Source organism: Embiotoca jacksoni, unplaced genomic scaffold, assembly GCF_022577435.1.
Source record: "Embiotoca jacksoni isolate LCO1_2020_lvr unplaced genomic scaffold, fEmbJac1.0.p SCAF_36, whole genome shotgun sequence".
NCBI lineage: Eukaryota > Metazoa > Chordata > Actinopteri > Embiotocidae > Embiotoca > Embiotoca jacksoni.
This window is the reverse complement of record NW_027185388.1, coordinates 3,087,000-3,109,439: the sequence shown is the minus strand read 5'-3', so window position 1 is coordinate 3,109,439 and position 22,440 is coordinate 3,087,000. Positions and strand designations below refer to the sequence as shown.

Sequence of the window (22,440 nt, the reverse complement as noted above, 5' to 3'; positions counted from 1 at the left end):
ATTTTTAAAAAGTCAAATAAACTACTACAATAAAACCAACTGGAATGTATAACTAGACAATTAAATATATCAATAAAATGAATAAAATTCAATTAAAGGCCAGATTGTTTCAGGGATGTGGACCACAGTAATTATTATTAATAAGAGAGTATAGTATAGTTTTACAATATGGCAAGACTCAAATTCCTTTTCATCATATTAAACAAATTAATAAAAAAAAATACAGGATAATTTGCATCTTTTGCCATTCACCAAAAACAATTACTGTACTTTCAACACTTCTCATCAGTTTACAGTGTTGCCTTTGTGTAACTGAAATATGTATATTTTTTAAATTATAATGGGAAAATGCAACAGTTCAAATGTCCTTATTCCCCCAGACCTCAGATCACACATACTGTAAATATTAGTGATATTATCCAATTAAACAGACCAAAAATTCAGTTTCGCACCCTTTAAACTCAACACTCAGAAAATAAAGAAGCATTTAAAATAAGATTTGGACATAACATTTATTTAGCAACGAGTACAGTATATGTTCACAAGTTGCAACAAGTTACACTGAATGCTTCAAGCACCATACAACCTCTCAAATAACAAAACAGATGAAAAGGCCATATATTTAATCAAATCATATTTTGTTTGCGATCAACAAGAGGCCATGCCATCTCTTCCAGAAGTTTACGATACACATGTACACATGCAGTTTCTAAAACACACACACACACACACACACACACACACATAGCTGAGCATACGTGTAGGGTACGTGGTAAAATATTCACTCATCAGAAAGGTGCATTTTAAGAGAAAAATAAATTTTTCAACAAAGCAGAGTCAGTTGTATTCTGTTTTAAACAAAGTCACAAAATAAATCTAGTTTTCATTGTTAATTGCTCCTCACCAGTAGGTCAAGCTTTGTATTTAAGAGCAATCCAGATGTTTTTATACTACAGATCATGCATAGATTTTCAAAGCTGATTCCTTATATAAATCTATTCATTTTAGACTTTATTTAAGGGAAAAATCTATCAGAGATTGAAATTCTTCACGCAAATGTGGTAATGAGTGTGAAATGTTTAAACTCACAACATGCTTTGCTTTTACTCAAGACATCATGTTTGCTTAACGCCTGTCCCCTTCAAATATGATTTTTCTGGCACCACAGTGACTGACAATCAAATATAACATGAATTTTTTTTTACAACGTATTTGAATAAACTCAATTTATGCTTTTGGAAAAAAAAGTTAATCATTTATAACGCACACACCCACATAAAAATGTTTTAACTGGACAGTCAGACAGAAATGTAAATGATTCTCTCCATAAACTGTGAAACAAAGCGGGACATTAATGTGAACTGACTGTAAGGTGCGGACGTCATACCGCTTCACAAGAGTGAAAAATAACTGTTGGGAGGCATGAACAGAACCGCTTCCTCTTACTCTCTGTACTGGACCAGCCAGATGAGTCCGGACAGCTGTACAACAGTGACGGTGCAGTCGAGGGGTTAACGCCAAGTTAAGACACAAAGAACAACAAAAAAACAAAAAACAGACAGTGGGTAGAAAGGAGGTCACAGTGACATCCACTGAGCTGAGGCAAAAACAGTCAGATACCATGTTAAGGTTCGGTGAGAGACGGAGGTCGGCCTCTAGGACTGGACGGCCCGCTCCCAGTCACCCCGCTCGGTCCGGTGGTAGAGCTGCGGCTGACCTCCCGGGAACAGGCTGTCCGAGTTGGGGTGCTCTAAAAGGAACTGGATGGTGGACTTCATGTGCTGGACGAAGTGGGGCGGCTCGGCCATCGGAGAGGTGGACAGGTACTGGGCGAGCGAGAAAGAGAGAGAGAGAGAAAAACCTGAGTCTAAAGTGCTTTGTCACGCTAATTTTCCTTTAGAGGGAATTTACTTCCAGCTTCTTTTACCTTTAAAATGGTGTCATCATCTTGTGCCAACCAGAAGGCAATATCCAGATTTGGAGACCATTTACATGGTTCGATCTTAACGAGTCTCCGACTCGAGTCGTATAAATCGGCCATCTGTGAGGGACAGCAGTTGTTTTATTAATAGTCTTTGTGTCCATATGAGAAATATTGAAATGCTTCAACAGTGAGAGGTCATGGCATTAAAGAGAGGAAGCTACATTTAATCCGATTAAACCGAGATCAGTTTTTATAACCGAGTCGTCTCCAAAAACGGCACTCGAGTATCTTTTTGACAATTTTCTGACATTCAATCAAATAAATTATCAATCAAGATCAAGACGAAATTGTCTACTAAAAAAAACAACAACATGTGATCTTGCTGAGCACCTGTCCTCCGGTGAAGGTCCGCGCTGATCGCAGGTCCTCCGCAGGCCCTTTATGAGGGAACGAGGCCGGGAACACTTCCCCTGTTTTAACATTTACACCTGAGAAAAGACAAAGACGCAACATATTAGAAGTCACATCCCGGGGAAGTATTACATTCCTCTCTTCATGCATTACTCACCTATTCCATAAACTACGGGCCTGTGGGTCCCGTTGACAACAGAGTCGTTCATTTCTACAACAGAAAAAGGTTTTGTTAGATGGTGGAATATTTCTAAACAAAATATAAAACCATTTTCAAACAGGTGTCCAGGTTACCTGTGATGCAACATGTTTCCAGATGAATGTCCTCTTTCTGTTTGTGGAAGGCTGCTGTGAAGTGTAAAAAGAGGCATTTTAAGTTTTTACAGGAGGTCAAAAATGCTGCCGGCAGAAACGCCGCATTACGACAAGAGGTGAGTATATACCCATGATGTTAAGGCTGAGTTTATGGGATGTTTTTGACTCGTCGTTAAATCCCCCGACAAGATGGAGCTCAAGTCTGCATAATGGAAAGGAAAAAAAAAAAAAAAAAATCAGAACAGCATGCCCAAATGAAGAAAAGAGGATTTTAAGTACGTTTGTCTGTGTGTGTGTGTGTGTGTGTGTGTGTGTGTGTGTGTGTGTGTCATACCTGCCCTCCTTACAGACGTCACTCAGTGATGTGACTGCTTTCACGAGGAGCGGGATTTCAGACCAAGTGCTGGAACCGTCGCAGTGAGCGAGGCAAGTAGCTCCACTTCCTAAGAAATAAGAACAAATTGTATCATTAAAACATGTAATTTCCTGAAACTAAATATAAAAGGCAGATAAATCTAGTAAAAGGAACGGTACCAGTGTGTCGCAGCACAACCAAATGGCAGGTGGTGGCATCTTCCGATCCGATGACTGAAACACAATCTGTGACAGATTAGAAAAAAAAAGAAGATTGTTATGGTCCGAATAGATAATTTGAAGCACCAAACCAATCGTTCAACTGCTGTATTTAATACCAAACAAGCCCAACCAAGAAAAAAAAAAGCAGAGTTTTTATTCTTACAATGATTCTGGATTTAAAAATCTGTTTTTGCTGCATTACAGAACTACTGAGGCTTCTGTTGGAGGAGAAAACTGCACAGCTTAGGTTAGGTTAGGTTAGGTAGTTACTTTATTAATGCAGCTTGTCCGTGATGGAGGTTGGAAAACCAAACGGTTGAACATCAGTGTGAAAATGTGAATGCCTGTTCGCTTCAAGCATCAGATATGAAAGTTTAAGGTTTAAATTTGTTGTAAAATGTCACAGTTGTGTGCAGTTGTGCTGTAAATGTTAAATCAGTCCCAGTTTTTCATGGGAATAAGATATAATAAAAAAATTTTTTTAAAAAGGGCTCTTTATAATCCTGCAGCTTTACTTACTGTCTGATGGCGTCGTGGCAGCGAACTCTCTTTGCTGGACGTACAGGAGGCACTTTGGGTCGACATCAACAAACGGCTTGGAGCGAAAGGTTCTTGCGTTTTCCTGCGATAGACGAGTAAAAACAGGCTTTAGATCGTCATCGTGACATCAAGGTTTGTTTACTGTCATAGAGATGTAAAGTTTAATCCTTATTTATCTCCCTTTTTCTTTTTTTATGTGACTCAGCCTTGGTGTTGTTAATCCTTTTCTATAAAGGGTGTGTTGGAATTCACCAATTGATTCCACCAATGAGACACCAATAGGCAGATTCAATCAGCAAGTTGATTTATTCAGCAACTTCAGCATACATGATATCACGGAGAGCCCAACATCAACCAGAGGTCTCTCTGTTGGAGTCTGATCTGAGCACTCGATATTACATATTTTATACACAGTAGGGCGGGACTTTAGTCTCAGATGTTTCACAAGAGGAGTAACAAGTGCAGCTCCGCGTGTGAGTGTCACGTACCAAAACTTACTTTGTGTTTTCATGACCTTGGGCACACAGCTGTGTGCAGCACATCTTAATGCTGAGTCGACAGGGTTACACTAGTATCATAATAGCATTTGATTAAAGACTGGATCAAACATATATATATAAATGGGCATAGCATAAGCATAATCTACCACAATTTAAGCATAATCTACCACAATTTAAGCATAATCTACCACATTTAAGCATAATCTACCACAGGTGCCACATCTATGATTAAAGGGGCAGACAGGTGTCGTTAGAGGTCGAAACATTTATGATGTGTTTTGATTCAGATGTTATGGTCAGTTACACAAAAAATAATCATAAGGTCATAGACATTTTTGTAATGGAGTTTAACTGCTCGTCTGTTATGAAGTGATTATCTAACGAAAAAAATACAGTTGACATGAGAGGAAAGCTGCTTCTCAGGAAGCTCAAATGCAGAAAGACTTTATGCAAACAAACCTGTAAATGTGGGTTTTTGTCGAACAGGTCTGCTGTCGAGCTCAACCGCTCAAGTCCTCTATTTTGAATGAACAAAGGCATTTCCTTAAGCGAGATCCACTTTTTAAAAACAACAACAGCTGGTTATCGTACCAATATAAAGACCAGTAACTTCATTTTTTTATTTTTTATTTCAGACTACACACAGCAGTCCATCGGGTTCTTCCATCCGGGCTGGAACTTCCTGGAAGACTCTCTTCCTCATTTTTCTACTTCCTTGTTCTACCAAGGGGAGCACTACCGCCCCCTGCTGCTGGGTTACAGAGTCCTTCTAATGTTGTTATTCACCGAAAAAATCTTATAAATACAGGAATGAATGTTATTTGTGACGATTTAGAGGCTCCAGTTTTAGTTCAGATAAAAAAACAAAACCATAGACGTTAAAAAAACCAACCTTTTATATACAGTCTGTAGTGTTTACACGAATCCTATTCCCCATTATCACTTAGTGGACGTGCGTGCGCACCCTTCTTTCGAAACGGGCGCTACGTAAACTTACGCGCTGCCGTGACGTCAGTAAAGAGGGCGGGGCTACGGGGCGACGGAGCGAGGCAGCCGTTTCGATAGAAGCGTGACGCACACAACAATTGTTGGAGGAAAACCTTCATTTTAGGCGTAATTGTCGTCTAATATACATCAAATTATTCGCTACGGGTTTTTTTTTTTTAATTTGTTGTTGTTGGTCTTTCGTGAATTGCACTTCTTTTGCTGTTTATTGCAGAGCAACAACGTAAACAAACGTTCAAGCTAACGTTACGAACACAGTTTGTTTTCGCCGACATGAGAGGAGGGTCCTCCTATGGAGACAGAGACAGAGACAGAGACAGAGACCGCGGACGAGACAGGTACGTTTCAGTTCATATGTATGGGAACAACACATATTCAGCACAAACATAATGTCTGGACATCACAGGGAGTATAAACGGCTGTTTATAAGACTGAAGTAAACACCAGCTTCACATTCGTTGCACTGTATTAATATATATATATATATATATGTATATATATATGTATATATATAAGTGTAACATTTGCCCAAAACTGACCTCAAAGGAGGCGCCAGGGTTAAAAGGTCAGGTTGTCAACAACAAAGTCTGCTGGAGGCTGGACCACAGAAATGTCTGATGACGATGACGTAACATTTTAAGAAGTAAATATTGTCCTGATGGTGGCGCTAAAGGAGTGAAAGTTACTCAGTCAATGTTTGGGTGAAACATCACACTCAGAGCTTGTTCAGTTATTGTGGTATTGTCATATTGAATGTTATAACACAAACAAGAAGATGTTCGTTATAATATCTTGGGTTTTAAGTATGCGTGCAGTATTCTTTACATCCTTGCACTTTAAGATACAAAAATATATATATATATATATGAGACACACGAATGTCCTCAAATAAATATAGAACATTTCAGCTTATGTAAACTGAGCCTGATTTCATCTGTAGACTGTAGGAGAGCAATCAATGTCCATAAAGTCCAACTGATAGCAGGGAACAGTGCAGCTGGTGCACCGACGCTCAGAAACTGTAAAAAACTTCACAACGGACCTTTTTTCTTACATAGACAATATCAGTTCTCCTCAATCTTATTTTATTTAGTTTCAGAAACCCAGATTTATTGTGTTATTTTTCACATTTGTTTTTAACTCCTGGCATAATTTATCTCTATTTGTCTATATTGAAATGTTCCAAAACGGCATGTTTTATTAAAAATAAATACCATTGCTCCCCATAACAGAGGCCACTTTATTTATATCTGTCACTTTATTCTCAAAAGGTTACGCAGGAAGAAGTCATGCTGAGAAAATGCGAACTTGTTTGTCCGATGATCTTGATGCCTGCATTTGTGTGTCAGGCCACGGTTCGGGGCCACGAGCGGTCGCGGTGGACCGCCGCCAATGAAGTTTGGGAATCCGGGAGAACGCCTCCGCAAGAAGAGGTGGAACCTGGACGAGCTGCCAAAGTTTGAGAAAAACTTCTACTCTGAACACCCTGAAATCCAACACATGACTCCGGTAAATCTTTACATGTCCAACTCCCTCAAATTCTGTAATTATTTCAGAAGATACAAAAAAATATATATATGTTAACACCTGTGTTTTTTAATTTAATTTTTGTCGTCGTCTAGTTCGACATGGAAGAGTTTCGCAGAAAGAAGGAGATCACCATCAGAGGCGCCGGCTGTCCGAAGGCTGTCACTGCTTTTCACCAGGCGAAGTTTCCTCGTCAGTAAACCGCACGTTACATAAACTATAATGTCAGCAAAAAAAAACAGCCAAACATTACTGTGAATCTCTTTTATTCACTCACGCGTGTAAGGACAAAACAAAAAAATTTTGTTATGGAGCTACTTAGCAGGTTTAGATTGTAAAAAAAGAGTTTATAAGAATAAAATATTTTGAAGTATTGTTCTTTTGATGGAAAGACTGAACTCTCATGTTGATTGTTTCCCTCCTTTTTTCCTGGCAGAGTACGTGATGGATGTGCTGATGCATCAGAACTTCAAGGAGCCCACAGCGATCCAGGCTCAGGGTTTCCCCGTCGCCCTGAGCGGCTGCGACATGGTGGGAATCGCACAGACGGGCTCCGGAAAGACGCTGGCTGTAAGGATAATTCTCCATTTTATTGGAAAAGTTTGTAATGTGTGTCTTATGAACAAAAAGTTTCTCACATTCTGTGTTTTTGTCTCTTCTTCTTATTTGCAGTACCTTCTTCCTGCTATCGTGCACATTAACCACCAGCCCTATCTGGAGAGGGGAGATGGTCCCATTGTAAGTGCGGACGTCTTGTGTTGTGATGTTGGATACAGCAGCAGTGTTTAATCTTTGTGTCGGCATACAGTCAGTCTGTAAAAGCTTCCCTCCTTCTTCAGTGTCTGGTGCTCGCCCCGACCAGAGAGCTGGCGCAGCAGGTTCAGCAGGTCTCGTACGAGTACGGCAAGTCTTCACGTATCAAAAGCACCTGTGTCTACGGTGGAGCGCCCAAAGGACCTCAGATCAGAGACCTGGAGAGGGGTGGGTCGGGTTGAAGATGTGAACATCCAATGCTTTATTATTATACATCAAAAGAAATCTTGTTCATTATCCCGTACTTTTAAAGCTGTGTAGTATTTGTTCCCCTATGAGGTGCTGCTATATGTTCATACAATTACTGTATGACATGACTGTTGCTCTGCCCGAACACCAACCGTATGTGTATCCTTGTCTTTCTTTTTTTTTTTTTTTAATGGTGATATTGTATGTCTGTAGGTGTTGAGATCTGCATCGCCACACCTGGTCGCCTCATTGACTTCTTGGAGTCGGGGAAGACCAACCTGCGGCGCTGCACCTACCTGGTGCTGGATGAGGCGGACCGCATGTTGGACATGGGCTTTGAACCGCAGATTCGCAAGATACTCGATCAGATCAGGGTGGGAGTCGGACTGAGGCTCAGTTACAGAGACTAATACTTATATTTCATAAGGATCATCCACGTAAAAGTGTTTTCCAGTTGAATACTTTTGCATTTTTCCACTCTCTCTGCCTCGCAGCCCGACAGACAGACTCTGATGTGGAGTGCGACGTGGCCGAAGGATGTTCGGCAGCTCGCCGAGGACTTCTTGAGGAACTACGTCCAGATCAACGTCGGCGCTCTGGAGCTCAGCGCCAACCACAACATCCTGCAGATCGTCGATGTCTGCATGGAGACGGAGAAGGACAACAAGTAAGGATAGCCTCCGGGATAATAACTCACCGACACCAGTACAATGATGGTTTTGTTAACTGCTGTCGTAGAGTCACAGGACACGAGCTCATCCTTTCGCACAGTTGAAACCAAGCTGAGTACTGTTGATGTGCTGTTACAGACTCTTTCAGCTGATGGAGGAGATCATGGCTGAAAAGGAGAACAAAACCATCATCTTTGTGGAGACGAAGAAACGCTGTGACGATCTCACGAGGAGGATGAGGCGCGACGGGTGAGGAATTAGTCCGCTACGATATGATAATAGTATAGTTTATGTAAACATTTCACTAATCTCGCGACTTCAATGCGGTTTGTTGTTGTAGGTGGCCGGGCATGTGTATCCATGGAGACAAGAGCCAGCCAGAGAGGGACTGGGTACTCGCAGGTAAGAATCATGAAACCACCTTCTTCCTTCCTTTTGTTGTCGATCGTTTTCTTGTATAAATTCCATTCATCTGGCAGTTTATGTGTCAGTTCATTATTAAAGTTACACAGGAGGATCATAATTTCCATTCTGCTCCTCAGTTTTATTTTCCTCATATTTTTGCATTGTTTCGTTTAATCCTTCAGAATTTCGGAGCGGCAAAGCTCCCATCCTGATCGCCACGGATGTCGCCTCTCGTGGTCTGGGTATGTCTCGACACGCATTTTGTTAGCACTCACATAACTGCTTCCTATCTTTCTTTTTAAGTTGTTCCCGTTGTTATTTATATATCACATTTCATACGACAGGTTTTGACGCAATGTCCTTCGCGATGAAAAACTAAAATACACAAGAAAATATCAGATAGGACATAAACAACACAAAATGCCCCCACAATTGTCTTACTAGGATTATTTTCAGGCTTTGTTATTTTTAAATAGGATATAATACCAGGAATTGTTCATAGTACACAGCTGGTACAATACATCTGCTGTTTACTAGGGATGTGAAAAAAACACACTAAGGTATAATCTAAATTAATTTAGTGATGTACAATTAATGAAATGAAGACATTTTTTTTTTTAACCTGACAGTCTGATGGGCTGTTGTGTCCAGTATGGAGGCTGCAGGCCTTCTGGGTTTATAGTCTGTTTCTTGTTACTACAGTTAAAAAGCTTCCTTCAAACGGGGCTCTTTGGCACGCTGCCTGAAAGGAGGGGTGTCACGGGTCGGGTGCTCCTGCGCACCTTTTGCTCATGTCTCCTTTGTGGTGTCAAATTCTCTGATGATGCTGCTCATATTTATACGTTTATTCCACACATTTAAATAATGTAGTTGTTCCATTGATATTATGCTGCAAAATGATACGTTGAGTTATGTTTTGCAGCTGCGTAATGTGTTGAACAATGAGATCTGAGTTGCGTCAGGTCCACAGAGACGTCATGCTGGCTAGGATGGCCGGTTGGGACGTCTGATTTGTTGGCTGGATAATCTGAGAAGGGGGGATAAGTGGAGTGTTTCAACTGAAATCCCGATGACTGTGTGCTTGTTCTCTTTTCCCCTCTTCTCCTCTCAGGGTTTGGCAGCACACGGCAGCTGTAACAGTCTGCGCTGCCGTCACTGCCCCCTCAGTCACGTTAAAGTAGAAGCTTTGTTAGTTTCGGAGGGATCGAAGCCCCTCTTATTCTTCTCGGCTAAATGAGATCCCCCCTGCCCAGTATTGTCAGAGTTGTAAATCCTACGAGCCTTCCTTGGGAGCAGCCTGAGGTTCCTGTATGTCTGCCTCGTCGCTCCGTCCCAAAAAAAGCAGACAGACAGGGGAGAGAGAGAGTTAGACGGGCTCGTCTGGATCCAGTCCTGGCCAGGGAGGGAGGAGCCTGAGGAGGGTCCTGCAACGCGGCGAGAGAGCAACAGAACCAGCCGTTGTGTGTGTGGTTTAACGGTTCTGCTCCCGTCTGACGTTGCTGGTGTGAGCGGCAGGTGAGGGATGAACCCCTCTCCCTCAGCCCCTCCCTATGAACCAGGACTGATCAGGGGGGACTGACTACCTTTGTAAAAACAACATGAAGGGGGTAAGTACCTCACCACCCCGTTGTCTCAACTCCTCCACGAGCTCACCATACATTCAGGTTCTGCCTGCGTGCTCATGTTTTCTCCAAAGGAAAAAGCCCATCTTTACCACGGCACATTGTTATTCCTACGTAGTGGCTTATAGTTGATTAAAAGGCTTCCCTCCGTCACAACGGGGGGGAAGTGGGAGACGTGTCGATCAGCAGTGCTGTCAGAGCCCCACGTTTTCTGTAATGAGAAACAGACTCTTTGTCCTCATACATTTGAACCAGGAATCACATTGGTGTGAAGATTACGAGGTCTAAACACGGTTTTATTTACTCCTCAATGTCAAACTCTGAAGTCACATTTAGTCAAAGTTCAATGTGATTAAAATAAATATTTACCGCGTTCAACAAAAAGAACTCTTTATAACTCTGTGGATTTTTGCGTGTCCGATAAAGCAGGTGAGTGACTCTATTTATTTAGATATCGTTGTAATGATGCAAAATCAAAAGATTTCATTGCAATCATATATATCATTTGTTAAATAAAAGTCATCTTTTAATGGTCACTTATTCCTCCAAAACCTTCTTCCTGTCTTAAGATTCATTCTCATTCTCATCCTTCTCCTTTCCCCCGTGCTCTAAAATCAATTGCTCTTAATCCAAAAGATGTGGAAGATGTGAAGTTCGTCATCAACTATGACTATCCCAACTCCTCTGAGGATTACGTCCATCGTATTGGACGTACGGCCCGCAGTACCAACAAGGGCACCGCCTACACCTTCTTCACCCCGGGGAACCTGCGGCAGGCCCGAGACCTTGTCCGGGTGTTGGAGGAGGCCCGGCAAGCCATCAATCCTAAACTACTTCAGTTTGTGGGCTCCGGCCGTGGAGGAGGAGGAGGAGGAGGAGGAGGCGGTAAGAAAGACAACTTCATGCTCTTCAGACCCTTTTCCATTGCTTACTCTTCTCACTTTAGTTGGTTTCCTGTTAGGGAAGAGTTGTGGGTAGTATCTGGTACCTGGTACTATTTTGGTATCCCCTCTAGAAAGCTGCTAGAGTAGAGTAAAGTAGAGTACAGTACAGTAGCGTAGAGTAGAGTACAGTACAGTAGCGTAGAGTACAGTACAGTAGAGTAGAGTAGAGTACAGTACAGTACAGTAGAGTAGAGTACAGTACAGTACAGTAGAGTAGAGTAGAGTAGAGTAGAGTACAGTACAGTACAGTACAGTAGAGTAGAGTAGAGTACAGTAGCGTAGAGTACAGTAGCGTAGAGTACAGTACAGTACAGTAGAGTAGAGTACAGTACAGTACAGTAGAGTAGAGTAGAGTAGAGGCGAGGCGAGTCGAGTCGAGTCGGTACCATCGGTGTAAAGGGGCCTTAACATCACGATCAAATGTGGAATTGAATAATTGGAATTTACACTAATTTGTGGATCTGAGAAACAGAGATGGCGATAAACGACCGTGATTTTATATTTTCGTTTCATTCAGGCGGCAGAATGCGTTACCGTGGCAACAACTCCAACAACCCCAACATCATGTTCCAGGAGGTGTGCGATCGGCGCATACGCTCCGGCGGAGACGGCAAAGACGGCCGCAGCGGCTTCAACAGCCGCAACAGCCGCGACGCAGAGCGCTCGTCGTCCTCCTACCGGGACAGAAGCCGGGACCGCAGAACCGGCTACGGCTCGGCCTCGGATCAGTACCAGAGCTACGGCGGCGGCGGCGGCGGCGGCTACAACTCCCGCAGCGGAGTCCAGTCCGGCGGCGGCGGAGGTCAGAACCAGCCCGGTGAGCTGCACGCTCCGTTCGGCCCGGCTCTGCCTCCTCCTCCTCCTCCTCCTACGTCGGGGGGGCCGCTGCCGCTGATGGCTCAGCAGTTTGCAGCATCACAGCCGCTGCTCATGGGCTTCACGGGGCAACTGCCATACCCGTTTGGTTCCCCTCCCCCCCCTCCTCCGGGCCCACATCCAAAGTAGTAAAACAGTCACTGAGGTGACTTATGCTACTGAGTGTGTTTACAGTGTAACAGGGCATTGAAAAGGCATGTTTCTACCGAGGTAAGGGCTCATGTTTTCTATTTCTTTTGTACTTTTTAATAAACCCAACATGTGGGATTTTGAATCGTCCTATAGAAAAGGACATTTTTGACCTTTTTACCCTTTGTTTTTTCACCCAACTGCCCAGAGTTGCTCTCAGCCATGTACCAAGCAGTTTCCTTTGTTTTCATTCCAATCAAATGTTGCAGAAATTCACCAGTTTGTTGTCCTTTTCTGGATTAAGCTGTCGTTCGTCAGCCATATTTGGATTTGGTTAGAATTCAAACTATTTCAATCTATGTTAGAAGTTTGTGAATTTTCTCTCATAGTTTGTTATGGTTCAATCCCTCTTTTAGTTTTTAGGTAATGGGACTATTGTATTAAGACTTGTACACATTTTGTCATGCATGACTTTTTCAGAACTGAAATATTGTTTTAATAAGCAGATTGTTGACTAAACTCTTAATTTGTTGCTTGTTTTGTTTGCCATGTTCTTTTTAGTGTTTTCTTCAATAAAACAAATCAAAGCTGCGTTCTCTACTTTGCAAATTATTTATCAATTTTTTTACATCCGGGAAACTCCCTGTACACATGACTTTATTCACTTTAAATACACATTTGTAGTACATTCTCAATTTGTACCCAGCAGTATGTACACGTGTTTTTATTGTTAGATATGCATAATGGCACGATGCTTTTATTTACAGTAGGAGCACAAATGGAGAAGACTTCCCCTCCATCAGAAAAACATCCACGCAGGTATTTATATTCTGTCACTCACGCTGACCCTGCTCCAACACTGAGGTTTGCTGCACCTTTTTTTTTTTTCATGTGCAGCTCATGAATCTTGATCTGATTTAGTTGATTGACACACTTTGGGTCTAAAGTTGCATATTTTTTATATATATATAAAAAAAAAGTCCAAGATAATGTGCCAAGAACAAAGTCATTCAGATTCACATATTTCAGAGTTACAAGGGAGGCGTTACATGCGCAGAGACCGATTAAGTTTAAGCAGCTTTGCATGGTGGTGACTGCTGCCAACTAACGTGAATTAGCTGAATCCAAAATATGTTTTTCAGAATTTCTTTGATCAACCATTTTTTTTTTTTTTTTTTATTATCCGGTATGCTGACGTGGAGAAGCACACCAAGAAAGTGGAGCCCCTCTTATGTTTGCAGACTGGACACCGAAGAGGGACGTTCCCGAGCCTGAATACAGGTGAAAATCACACACTTGTACACTTTAACATCAGGTTTGTTCACATTTTAAGTGTAACAACAACCTTATTTATGAATAAGTAACAGACTCACCTAAAACCCATATTTGATAGAAATATTCTGAAAACAGATGGAAATTCAGCATTAAAAGTACTTTTAAGGTCCAAATGTTTTATTCTATGGGACAAAAAAACAAATAAGATTTTTTGTTGCCCACTGTCAGTGGTGAAAATATGAAATGACTTTGTTAATGTACCTCACTCAGTCCACCGTCAGGAATAAAGAGCTGTGGACCGATTTACTGAATAAAACTACTGCTGTGAAAGAAATGTAGATCTGACGTTGACAATAAATCTGGTTCTCTGGAGACTAAATCTGAATCTGATGGAGTCAAATCTTTCACAGCCTTCTACATGCATATTTACAGTCAATAACGGTCTCAGGCCAAATCTATATTATTTACAAACTGCTCGGGCAACAAAATATGACGCTTATTGCTTTCTTCCTGATAGTTCTGGAGGTTAGTTGTATATCGTTACCTGTAAATAAACTAAAACAGCAGATCTATAGCACATAGAACAGCTTAATGAATGATATGTCCAATGGTAGTGTAATGATGGTCGGCTATACCATATTAAATGTAACGCATGCTTTCAGGTGAATGTAAAGCTGAATCAACGCTACTCAGTGGGTGATTAAATGATTAAATGGATCTCCTCAGCTTCTCAGCTCTACGTTGCACATGTAGTTCAGAGTTATGTTTCTTAGTCGCATTTTATTTTAGTCTTAACGGCCCTAAGAAGTGAAGTCATGGACCCGTGCTCCAATCAACTCAATGACCGTAGATAGCTGGATGATTCTGTAACATTTCATTTCATGGGTCTCTTCTGGTAAAGGGCATGAACATTAGAACACAAAGATCAAGTCATTTGTATACATATACAGTATGTACAAAGCAAAAGAAAAATCAAAAAACGTTTCATGTCAGGCACGTGTGGTAGAATCAAACCAGATGTCAGCGATGTCGACTCAGGACGTCACGCGTCCCTCTTTGGGTCAATCAACAGTAGAAAGGCAGAAAATGAGAAAAAACAAATGTACTGAGAGAAGGGAATGATTTCATGTGCAAAATTTAAACAAAGTAAGTACATGTAAGATAAAAAAAAATAATAATAATAATCTCCAAATCAAAATCCTGAGAGAAACATAATGAAAGAAAAAAAAAAAAAAAGTTTCTGCATCTTTTGAAAACAGAAGTGCAATTAAAAAGAAAGTTAAATTTAAAGGGGCAGATTCAGTTCCCTTTGTTGGACAGGTCACAGTAGGAAAAGCACGGGTGTAAATAATACAGTTAATAAACTTCATTTGGCTGTTTCAGTTTCAGGTTCCTGAAAGGTTCATGCTGACTCACTGTCACAAAACCCATCTTCAATATTAATAGTCACACATGTGCTTTTTCCTGCTGTGATGAGTCGACATGTCTGCTGTGAAATAAAAGGCCTGTTGTCACAGTGTAGACACGCAGCACCCCTCCGTCATTTATCCAAATATATTAAAACCAAGACGATTCTTAAAAACTGAGCGCTTCATTATTTACGCTCCGTTATTTCAGATCGGCTCCTCGTACTCCGAACAGATTCTCCACTCGCTGCCTCAAAGAAAAAAAAAAAGCTCTGATGATTTTTAGTTTCATTATTTTCCTGTCGTTTCATTTATTTTATTGCGCCTGATATTCGTATGCTGCTGGACCTCTTCCTGAAAACAAGTTGCGTTGAAACAACGAGCAAATTTATTAGTTCTTCATTTGATGGGAAAATTAATTCAAATTCTCTTATGCAATGAAAAAAATGGAGACTTTTCCACATCAGAATAATTTTTTTGGCTTGATTGTTGCTCTTTTAATTATCACTTAACGGAGCAGTCTGGAGGATTTAGAGGCATCTGTTGGTGGTGGCAACCCCAAAAAAATGATGATCACATGTAAATGAAAATGTAAATATGAATATTATATTCCATGTCTGCCAATAAATCCTACACAATGAACCTGAAAGTTTTAACAGAGAAGCAGTATTAATGGACTGAAAGAAAATTATTTCTTGCAACTCTGCTGCAAACATTCAAAGTAAACGCCGGACATGCAAACTGTGACATGTGCAGTATTTTTAAATCCTAAAGGTAAGAATGCATCGGATGCTTGCTTCAGATCGAACAAATCATGTCAGACACCAGCTATTACATGTAATTCACATGACATGGGATTGTTTAGCAGTATGTAAGGGGGACAAATTCACACATTCAGTTTCTTTTAAAAGGCTCAAGTTGTTTTTTCCCCCCAAAAGTCACCGCGTTGATTGTTTCTGAGAGTTGGCTTCGTTTCACTGCGTAAGACTGATTGTTGGAAGAAGAGGAGAAGAGTAGCAACAACACTCAGGAGCATGGACATGATCGAATGAGGACAGGAAGGCTGTGAAGGAAGGCACTAGGTACAAGCTGGTTCCCACAACTGCTCTCATGTCTGGGTTTCTTTTTTTTTCTATTTCCAAACCAGTTTGAAACCACTGAAGTGTGAAGAGGTCGTCGCGCTTCAGCCGATGTTGACGGACAACTTCAACCTAAACGTAAAGGAAGCAGCAGATCAGATGACGAGGGAGGGAGGGAAGGAGGGAGGGAAGGAGGGAGGGAGGGAGGGAGGGAAGGAGGAAAGGAGGTAGGACGTGGAGGTGGGTCCTTCTCACTAAAGGTTCCCCCAAGTGTTTGGCGGGGGGAACTGGTCGACGTCACCGGATTCGTCGTGAGACTTGTCCCCGAGGTTGAAGGTCAGTTTGTACTTCAAACGTACTTTTTCCTGAAACACAGGAAGAGAAATGTCACCTGACGTCAGCAGCGCTGCACGAATCTGCTTTGCAGCTTTCTTCTAAACTGTTTACATTAAATTGAACATTTAGCTGAAGTTTTACAGAGAAACTCTCAAAATACATCAGTGACCGTCGTCAACTGCAGATCTGAAGGAGATGATAATTATAGAATGAAAATATGATGAAAACAGTGATACAGGCGTGTAAAGCACCTTGTGAGGGTTCGCCAGCAGCAAAATCTGTGTGATGGCGGCAGGAGGCAGGATGGGGTTGAAGGCTGGGAGCTCGGTACTGGACGGAGGCTGCAGCTTTACTTTCATCACCTAGAAGAACATACACCCATTAAAACCTGGAAACCAACGTAGCAACAGACAGACAAGATTAAACTGAGCAGGTAGAGCCTCATTTTGGAAAGTCAAAGAGTTATTCTGAAGTCTGGATCAGACCCGTCTGCTTCATCCCCGCTTTCGTTGGTGTGAATTGCAGAAAACGTGCACCTACTTTGGGCACGGCCGCCTGGAAGCGGATGTTGGCGACGGGAATGGGGGCGGAGGACAGCATGGAGATGATCACCACCAGCACGTCGGGTCGGGATGGAGGACAGTCACGGGCGAAGGTGAACAAAACCCGGAGGCTGTGTTTGTCGAATACAGTCACTGGTAACAAGCTGCCTGAAGTACACGAACAGATATAATGTACAAAAATCAAAAAACTCCACGTCAGATCTTAAAATAGGAGGAAAAACTTTGGTTCCTACTCGGTTTGATTGACTCCAGAAGCACGGTGACGTCAGCTAGAGAGATGTTGTCGTAGGGGTCGTTAGCCGGCGACGAGCCTTTCTCAGCAGCGGTGAGACTCAGATTGGAGAGGAGGAGAGCGTCGGGCTGCTCCGATTGGACGAGCAGGCCGGAGGAGGTGGAGGTCGCAGACCTAGAGTTGGTGTTGGACTTGGTCTGGAGATCTCGTAAAGTGACTCTAGATTGAGGCTGCAGTTTGTCCCTGAGTGAAGAAGAAGATGTGTTACAGCCGGACAACGTTTCGGTTGTTAAGTCCGGATCCTCTGGTGTGTTTCACTGACCATTTGACCTGCTGGCTCTCCGGAGGCAGGGACTGCTGCAGCAAGGTCTTCCCCAGCAATTCCAGCTCCTCCATGGCTTTAGGAGGAGCAGCAGCGGGGCCCCCTACTGGTGGAGCGTGCGGTGTTTGGACAACAGCTGGTAGCATCACCGTCGCTGGTACAGATGCAGATGTTTCTGTGATGTCGGACGACTGAGAGACCAAGCAGGGAGGTCAGGAGATAAAAATGATAGCAAATAGAAAGAAGTGTCATTTTTTAAAGCTTTTTTTGGGAGCAAAAAAGTTGGAGATTCTCAAATTCCACATTAACATTCACAGTATTATCTCACCTGAAAGGTGTTGTGAGAGTCACAGTTTTCCGTTACATTCAGTCCTGAAAGTTCAGAAACAACAAAAAGTGACGTTACATTTTATTCCACTTTTTGGTGGTTAAAACACTGAAATTGTTTCTGGAAAAATCCTGGAGAACAAGTCACTGGTTATATCAGTGTTTGCGTCTGAATCTGCAGAGTCAGCTTTAATGTGGTCTGTCCAGATGTGCTGAAGTTGTTGCCAGCCAACAGCGGGACTCTGAGCTGGCTGGTTGAAATCAGGCTGTGCAGACCGAACTGTGCTCACATTGCTGACTTGTGCTTTTTGGGCTTTTGAAGACGTTAAACTCGTTAATCCGCCTTTGCTTTTACAAACTTGATGAGTTTTTCCTGCTTACCCAGTGACATGAGCTCATCATCCAGGAGGCTCATGCCCATGTTCTGAGTCAGAGCCTGCAGGCTGGAGGACTCTGGTTTGGACGGTGCCGAGTTGACTGTAACATTAATTCCCGTCAGGTCTACGAGTGCTGAACTACTGCTGCCTGATTTGGAAAAAGAAAAAGTTCATCAGCGATGTAAAAAGAGATTGAAAAAGTGGGAGAATTGAAGTAAACACTGACGGATCTGAAAATCCCACTCGGCTGCAGGTGACCTTGAAAACAGACACGTACCTGGTTGTGACGACACGGTTGTGCCGTCTTTTGTCACCTCCTCCCCTTCGACCAGCTGTCGGTACAGATTGATGACCTGCGTCAGGCTGTCGTTGGCCTGCAAGATATCCGCTGCGAGTAGAAAACTAATAAGCGACAACACGAGGCTGATTTCCATGAAATGTATATAAAACGACACACTCACCTAACGCCTCATCGTTATCCTCCGTATCGCTCGCTAGTCGGAACAGCGTCGGCCTCATCTTTTCACAGCGCTGGTAAAGATCCTGCAATTAGAAAAACGTGTTAAAACATTTAAACGGCAGCTGAGGGCCGCGAGGTACCGGCAGGATCAACGAGGCCGTGGCGGCGGCTCGTTTTTACTGTGCTGAGCTCAAACAAACCTTAATGAGCTCCTGGTTGCTATGGGAGCAGCTCTCCCTGCTGTAGCCCTCCAGCAGCTGGCTCAGCAGGCTGACGCTCTCCTTCACCTCCTGGATGGCGTTCACTCGCTTTGATACTTTCTCCACCCGCTTTTGGTCCTAGGAAGAAAAAAAATAAAATAAAATACAGGATCTCACGATGCAGGGGGTCAACAAAAACTGTGTAAATAAAAAAATGTCCCCTCGGGGATTAATAAAGTAACTACCTAACCTAAATCTCAAAATAGCTGAATTTCTGCTGAGCTTTGTGTGTCCATCAAGGTTATCATAACATCTTACAGACTATTCTTTGACATGATAAATACAACAAAAGGTAAAAGTTAAGTGGGTTTACATTTTAAAACTCTACGAGACTTTTTTACACGAGTACTATAATACATACCATCAACTGATAGTTGCTAATAAGCAGGGTTTTTTTTTTACAATTAAAACCTTATTATTTTCAAATCATGATCATTCATCTCAGACTTTGGGACCAAACTGTACTTCATTACATTTGTTTTATTATTATTATTATTATTTTTATCATATCTGACATATTTGTGTTGTAATGAGAAACAATTAATGTCAAGATTGTCAACTTCAGTAATTTGCTATCGAGATTTAAATTGAATGTTTTTGATTAGAACCATGAATATTTAATTGAGTATTCAGCAGTCTGCATCAATGCTGAGGCAGATTGAAGACATTTTGGGGTATTTCATAGACAAATGGAAAGCAAACACAGTTGGAAATACTTGCGTGAGCAAATACTGTAAAAGCACACATGGTGAACTGGAACGAGCGACTCACCTCCTGGACCATTTCCTTAATGAGCTTGTTTGCTGCTCTTAAATCTTCAGGGTGAGTGCTGTTCAACAGGCGGGACAGCGTCTACGAAAAACAGGATAACACGGAAGAAGGAGTGGAGCGGAAAGAGGAAGAAAATTCTGTAAACTGCTTGTTTTCACAGGAGTTTTACTTCACATGATTTGACAGGATATTTAGATTTTTACAAATTTCCCATCCTAGAAAATGAATAACATAAACCGATGTGGTTGTTGCTTCTTGAGCACTTTTAAAGCGTACCTTGGATTTCTCCTCATCATCAAAGATGGCACTTTGGGCTCTGGGTGTCGGGGGTGGGAGGGGCTTGTCGTCAGGAAGGACGGGATCCTGCTTTACAATACCTGGAAAAAACAAGGGTCGTCTATTAACCTTACATAGATGCAACGTCTGTCAGCAGCGCAGCTTCTGTTTTATGTGGTTACGTTGTTTTGACGATCGCAGCCACAGAAAGCCGGGTCACCTCTGACCCAGTGCTGCCTGCCTGATTTAACACTTTAATTAACACCCACTCGAGCACATTAAAGAGAAAACCAGGTGTATTCTTCTACAAGTATACTTCATACACAACCCCCTTCATTAGCATTGACTTTATTCCAGTAATTTATGACAACTGTTAAACTTGAGTGGAAACTCCACACCAAGCATGACTAAGGACGTGAGTCTCATACTGGTGCTAAAAAAAGGGGAAGTGATACGACCAACGTACTTTTTAACAGGGACAGAATATGGAGAACAAATAGATCCCACTGTCTGTGAAATGAGAACAAACAGAAAAACCAACCTGTGTGGTGAATATATGGAATAATCCAGCACGCATGTCTAATACGAGAAACCAGCGAGTTAAGGAACCCGTCGAAGTCCTTTTGTTAGTGATCAAAGCCTCACCCTGTTTTTTCAGCATCTGGTACGCGTCTGATATCTTGGTCTCGTCCGGCAGCTTCCCCGTCCAGCTGAACATCATTTCTAAAACCTTGTTCTTCACCGGATCGGGAGCCCGGGCGCCTAAATACTAGAGACAAGAGAGGGAATTCAGCAGTGCCAAAGAAAACTGTGTCGTCGAAGACATTTCCTGAAAGAAAAGTAGTTTTGTTTTTTTAAACAAAAGATGTGATTTATATAAGAAGTGCTGCACGTTCCATCAAATTGTCTTAAATACAGCATCTCATGCTTCATTATGCTATTTTTTTTAATTGTTCTCGTGGATATTAAATTGCAGCGAAACAAGACAGCACTCGTTACCTTGGGTGAGACCACCTTGATGAGCTCATTCAGAAAGCGAAACTTTCCCACTTCGACGTGAAATCGCTTCCCACAGTTCTTCATACACGTATCAAGCAGCTGGGAACCGTTCAAAGGTTTATTATTATTTATCTTCTCTTTTTTTTTTTTTTACATTTGCACAGATAACCTTTCACTGACAGTGATGAGATTCTGCAGATAACTTCTTACCATTAGCGCTTGCATCGCCTCCCACTCCTGAGGAGACTGGATTTTATGTGCCAGAAGTCTGGTTGCAAGCTGAGGCCTAAAAAAAAAAAAAAAAAAAAAAAAAAAAAAAGATTACAAATAGTTGTGCAGCTCTTTCTTTTTACATCAGAGAAGCTGGTTTCAAAACTATCAGGAAGACCCCAAAATAAACCATGTAAACAACTCGTACATGCACACAAATCACCAGCTGGTATAAGTGATTAATCATTACATCATCATCACTCGTGATCATCTCACCCTTCTGGTTCATTGTCCAGCTGATCACAGAATCCCTTGATGCTGTCCCAGTCAGTCTCCTTGTTCAGAGGGTTGGTGGCTTTGTCTGCAACATGAAAACATGTCACACTACAACATGTCACCGTAAACCAGCAGATGTCTGCTGACACTTTTAATTCCGCTTGATTTGTATATAAATCTGTAAAGTCAGCAGCTGCGTGGCCTCTTTGTTTGTTTGTTTGTTTGTTTGCAAACGAATCAGCCCTGTGGTTCAGACGTGTTTGCAGTGAGATGTGTGACTCAGTCCTGTGTCTCAGATTGTGGCAGAAATTCTGCAGTTTCCATGTTTGTGGTGGTTTTCGTGCCTGAAAGGAAACAACCGGCAGCTAACTGACGAGCTCCTGGTTTCAGTCGTCGACGAGCTTCGGTCGTTTTGAACGTCACGTTTTGTGTCAACTCGAAAGTGTCTCCGGTAAATACAACGTGGACTCAAAAAGAGGATCCGACATTTGACAAATGTTGAGTTTGTTCCTTTTCGTCGACTGCACTTTTTTTTTTAATTTTTTTTTAATGACATTTCGCTCTGACTGAAAATAAATCCGCTTTGAACAAAGGTTTTAATCGACAGCGGCTCGTTCAAAATCATTATATTTCTCCGTATCCCTCAGCAACAGTACCGGCTGTCGTGTTTACATTCAAAATCCGGTCCGGTAACGTAACGTAAGATGACTTACTGATGCGAGACTGCAGGCTAACCTCATCCGGAGGCACCGCCGCCATCTTTTCGGGAATTCCAAACAAGTGGCGACTATCGCGTGACTTTTTCTAACATCTCGCGTGAAGTG

The 22,440-nt window shown here is 42.1% G+C and overlaps 3 protein-coding genes across 4 annotated transcripts; 1 reads left to right on the top strand and 2 right to left on the bottom strand.

Moving 5' to 3' along the window:
• Positions 1–493: 493 nt before the first annotated feature.
• ntan1 (N-terminal asparagine amidase) lies at positions 494–5,049 on the bottom strand. Its single transcript, XM_069165947.1, has 10 exons — positions 4,726–5,049; positions 3,746–3,848; positions 3,185–3,250; positions 2,985–3,093; positions 2,779–2,852; positions 2,630–2,683; positions 2,493–2,546; positions 2,315–2,412; positions 1,928–2,041; positions 494–1,826 (listed from the first exon to the last, which is right to left on the bottom strand). The coding sequence occupies exons 1-10, from the start codon at positions 4,804–4,806 to the stop codon at positions 1,656–1,658; spliced, it is 924 nt and encodes a 307-aa protein (XP_069022048.1). The 5' UTR covers positions 4,807–5,049; the 3' UTR covers positions 494–1,655.
• Positions 5,050–5,279: 230 nt separating this feature from the next.
• Positions 5,280–13,038, top strand: LOC138208211 (probable ATP-dependent RNA helicase DDX17). Of its 2 annotated transcripts, XM_069165945.1 has the most exons (14): positions 5,280–5,379; positions 5,486–5,609; positions 6,621–6,780; positions 6,894–6,990; positions 7,235–7,368; positions 7,471–7,536; positions 7,638–7,779; positions 8,014–8,174; positions 8,295–8,467; positions 8,610–8,720; positions 8,812–8,873; positions 9,059–9,118; positions 11,135–11,383; positions 11,960–13,038. In XM_069165945.1, exons 2-14 carry the CDS (start codon positions 5,545–5,547, stop codon positions 12,445–12,447), a joined length of 1,968 nt encoding a protein of 655 aa, XP_069022046.1. In that variant the 5' UTR covers positions 5,280–5,379; positions 5,486–5,544; the 3' UTR covers positions 12,448–13,038. The 2 variants fall into 2 exon arrangements, with proteins under 2 accessions (XP_069022046.1, XP_069022045.1); XM_069165944.1 differs by having other exon boundaries at positions 5,284–5,609.
• Positions 13,039–13,156: 118 nt separating this feature from the next.
• On the bottom strand, positions 13,157–22,379 carry LOC138208212 (ADP-ribosylation factor-binding protein GGA1-like). The gene is made up of 17 exons (XM_069165946.1): positions 22,330–22,379; positions 21,617–21,701; positions 21,341–21,416; positions 21,131–21,229; positions 20,777–20,900; positions 20,132–20,232; positions 19,856–19,936; positions 19,025–19,162; positions 18,826–18,907; positions 18,642–18,752; positions 18,369–18,512; positions 17,989–18,032; positions 17,661–17,851; positions 17,340–17,581; positions 17,084–17,253; positions 16,795–16,905; positions 13,157–16,572 (listed from the first exon to the last, which is right to left on the bottom strand). Exons 1-17 carry the CDS (start codon positions 22,373–22,375, stop codon positions 16,462–16,464), a joined length of 1,956 nt encoding a protein of 651 aa, XP_069022047.1. The 5' UTR covers positions 22,376–22,379; the 3' UTR covers positions 13,157–16,461.
• Positions 22,380–22,440: the final 61 nt, after the last annotated feature.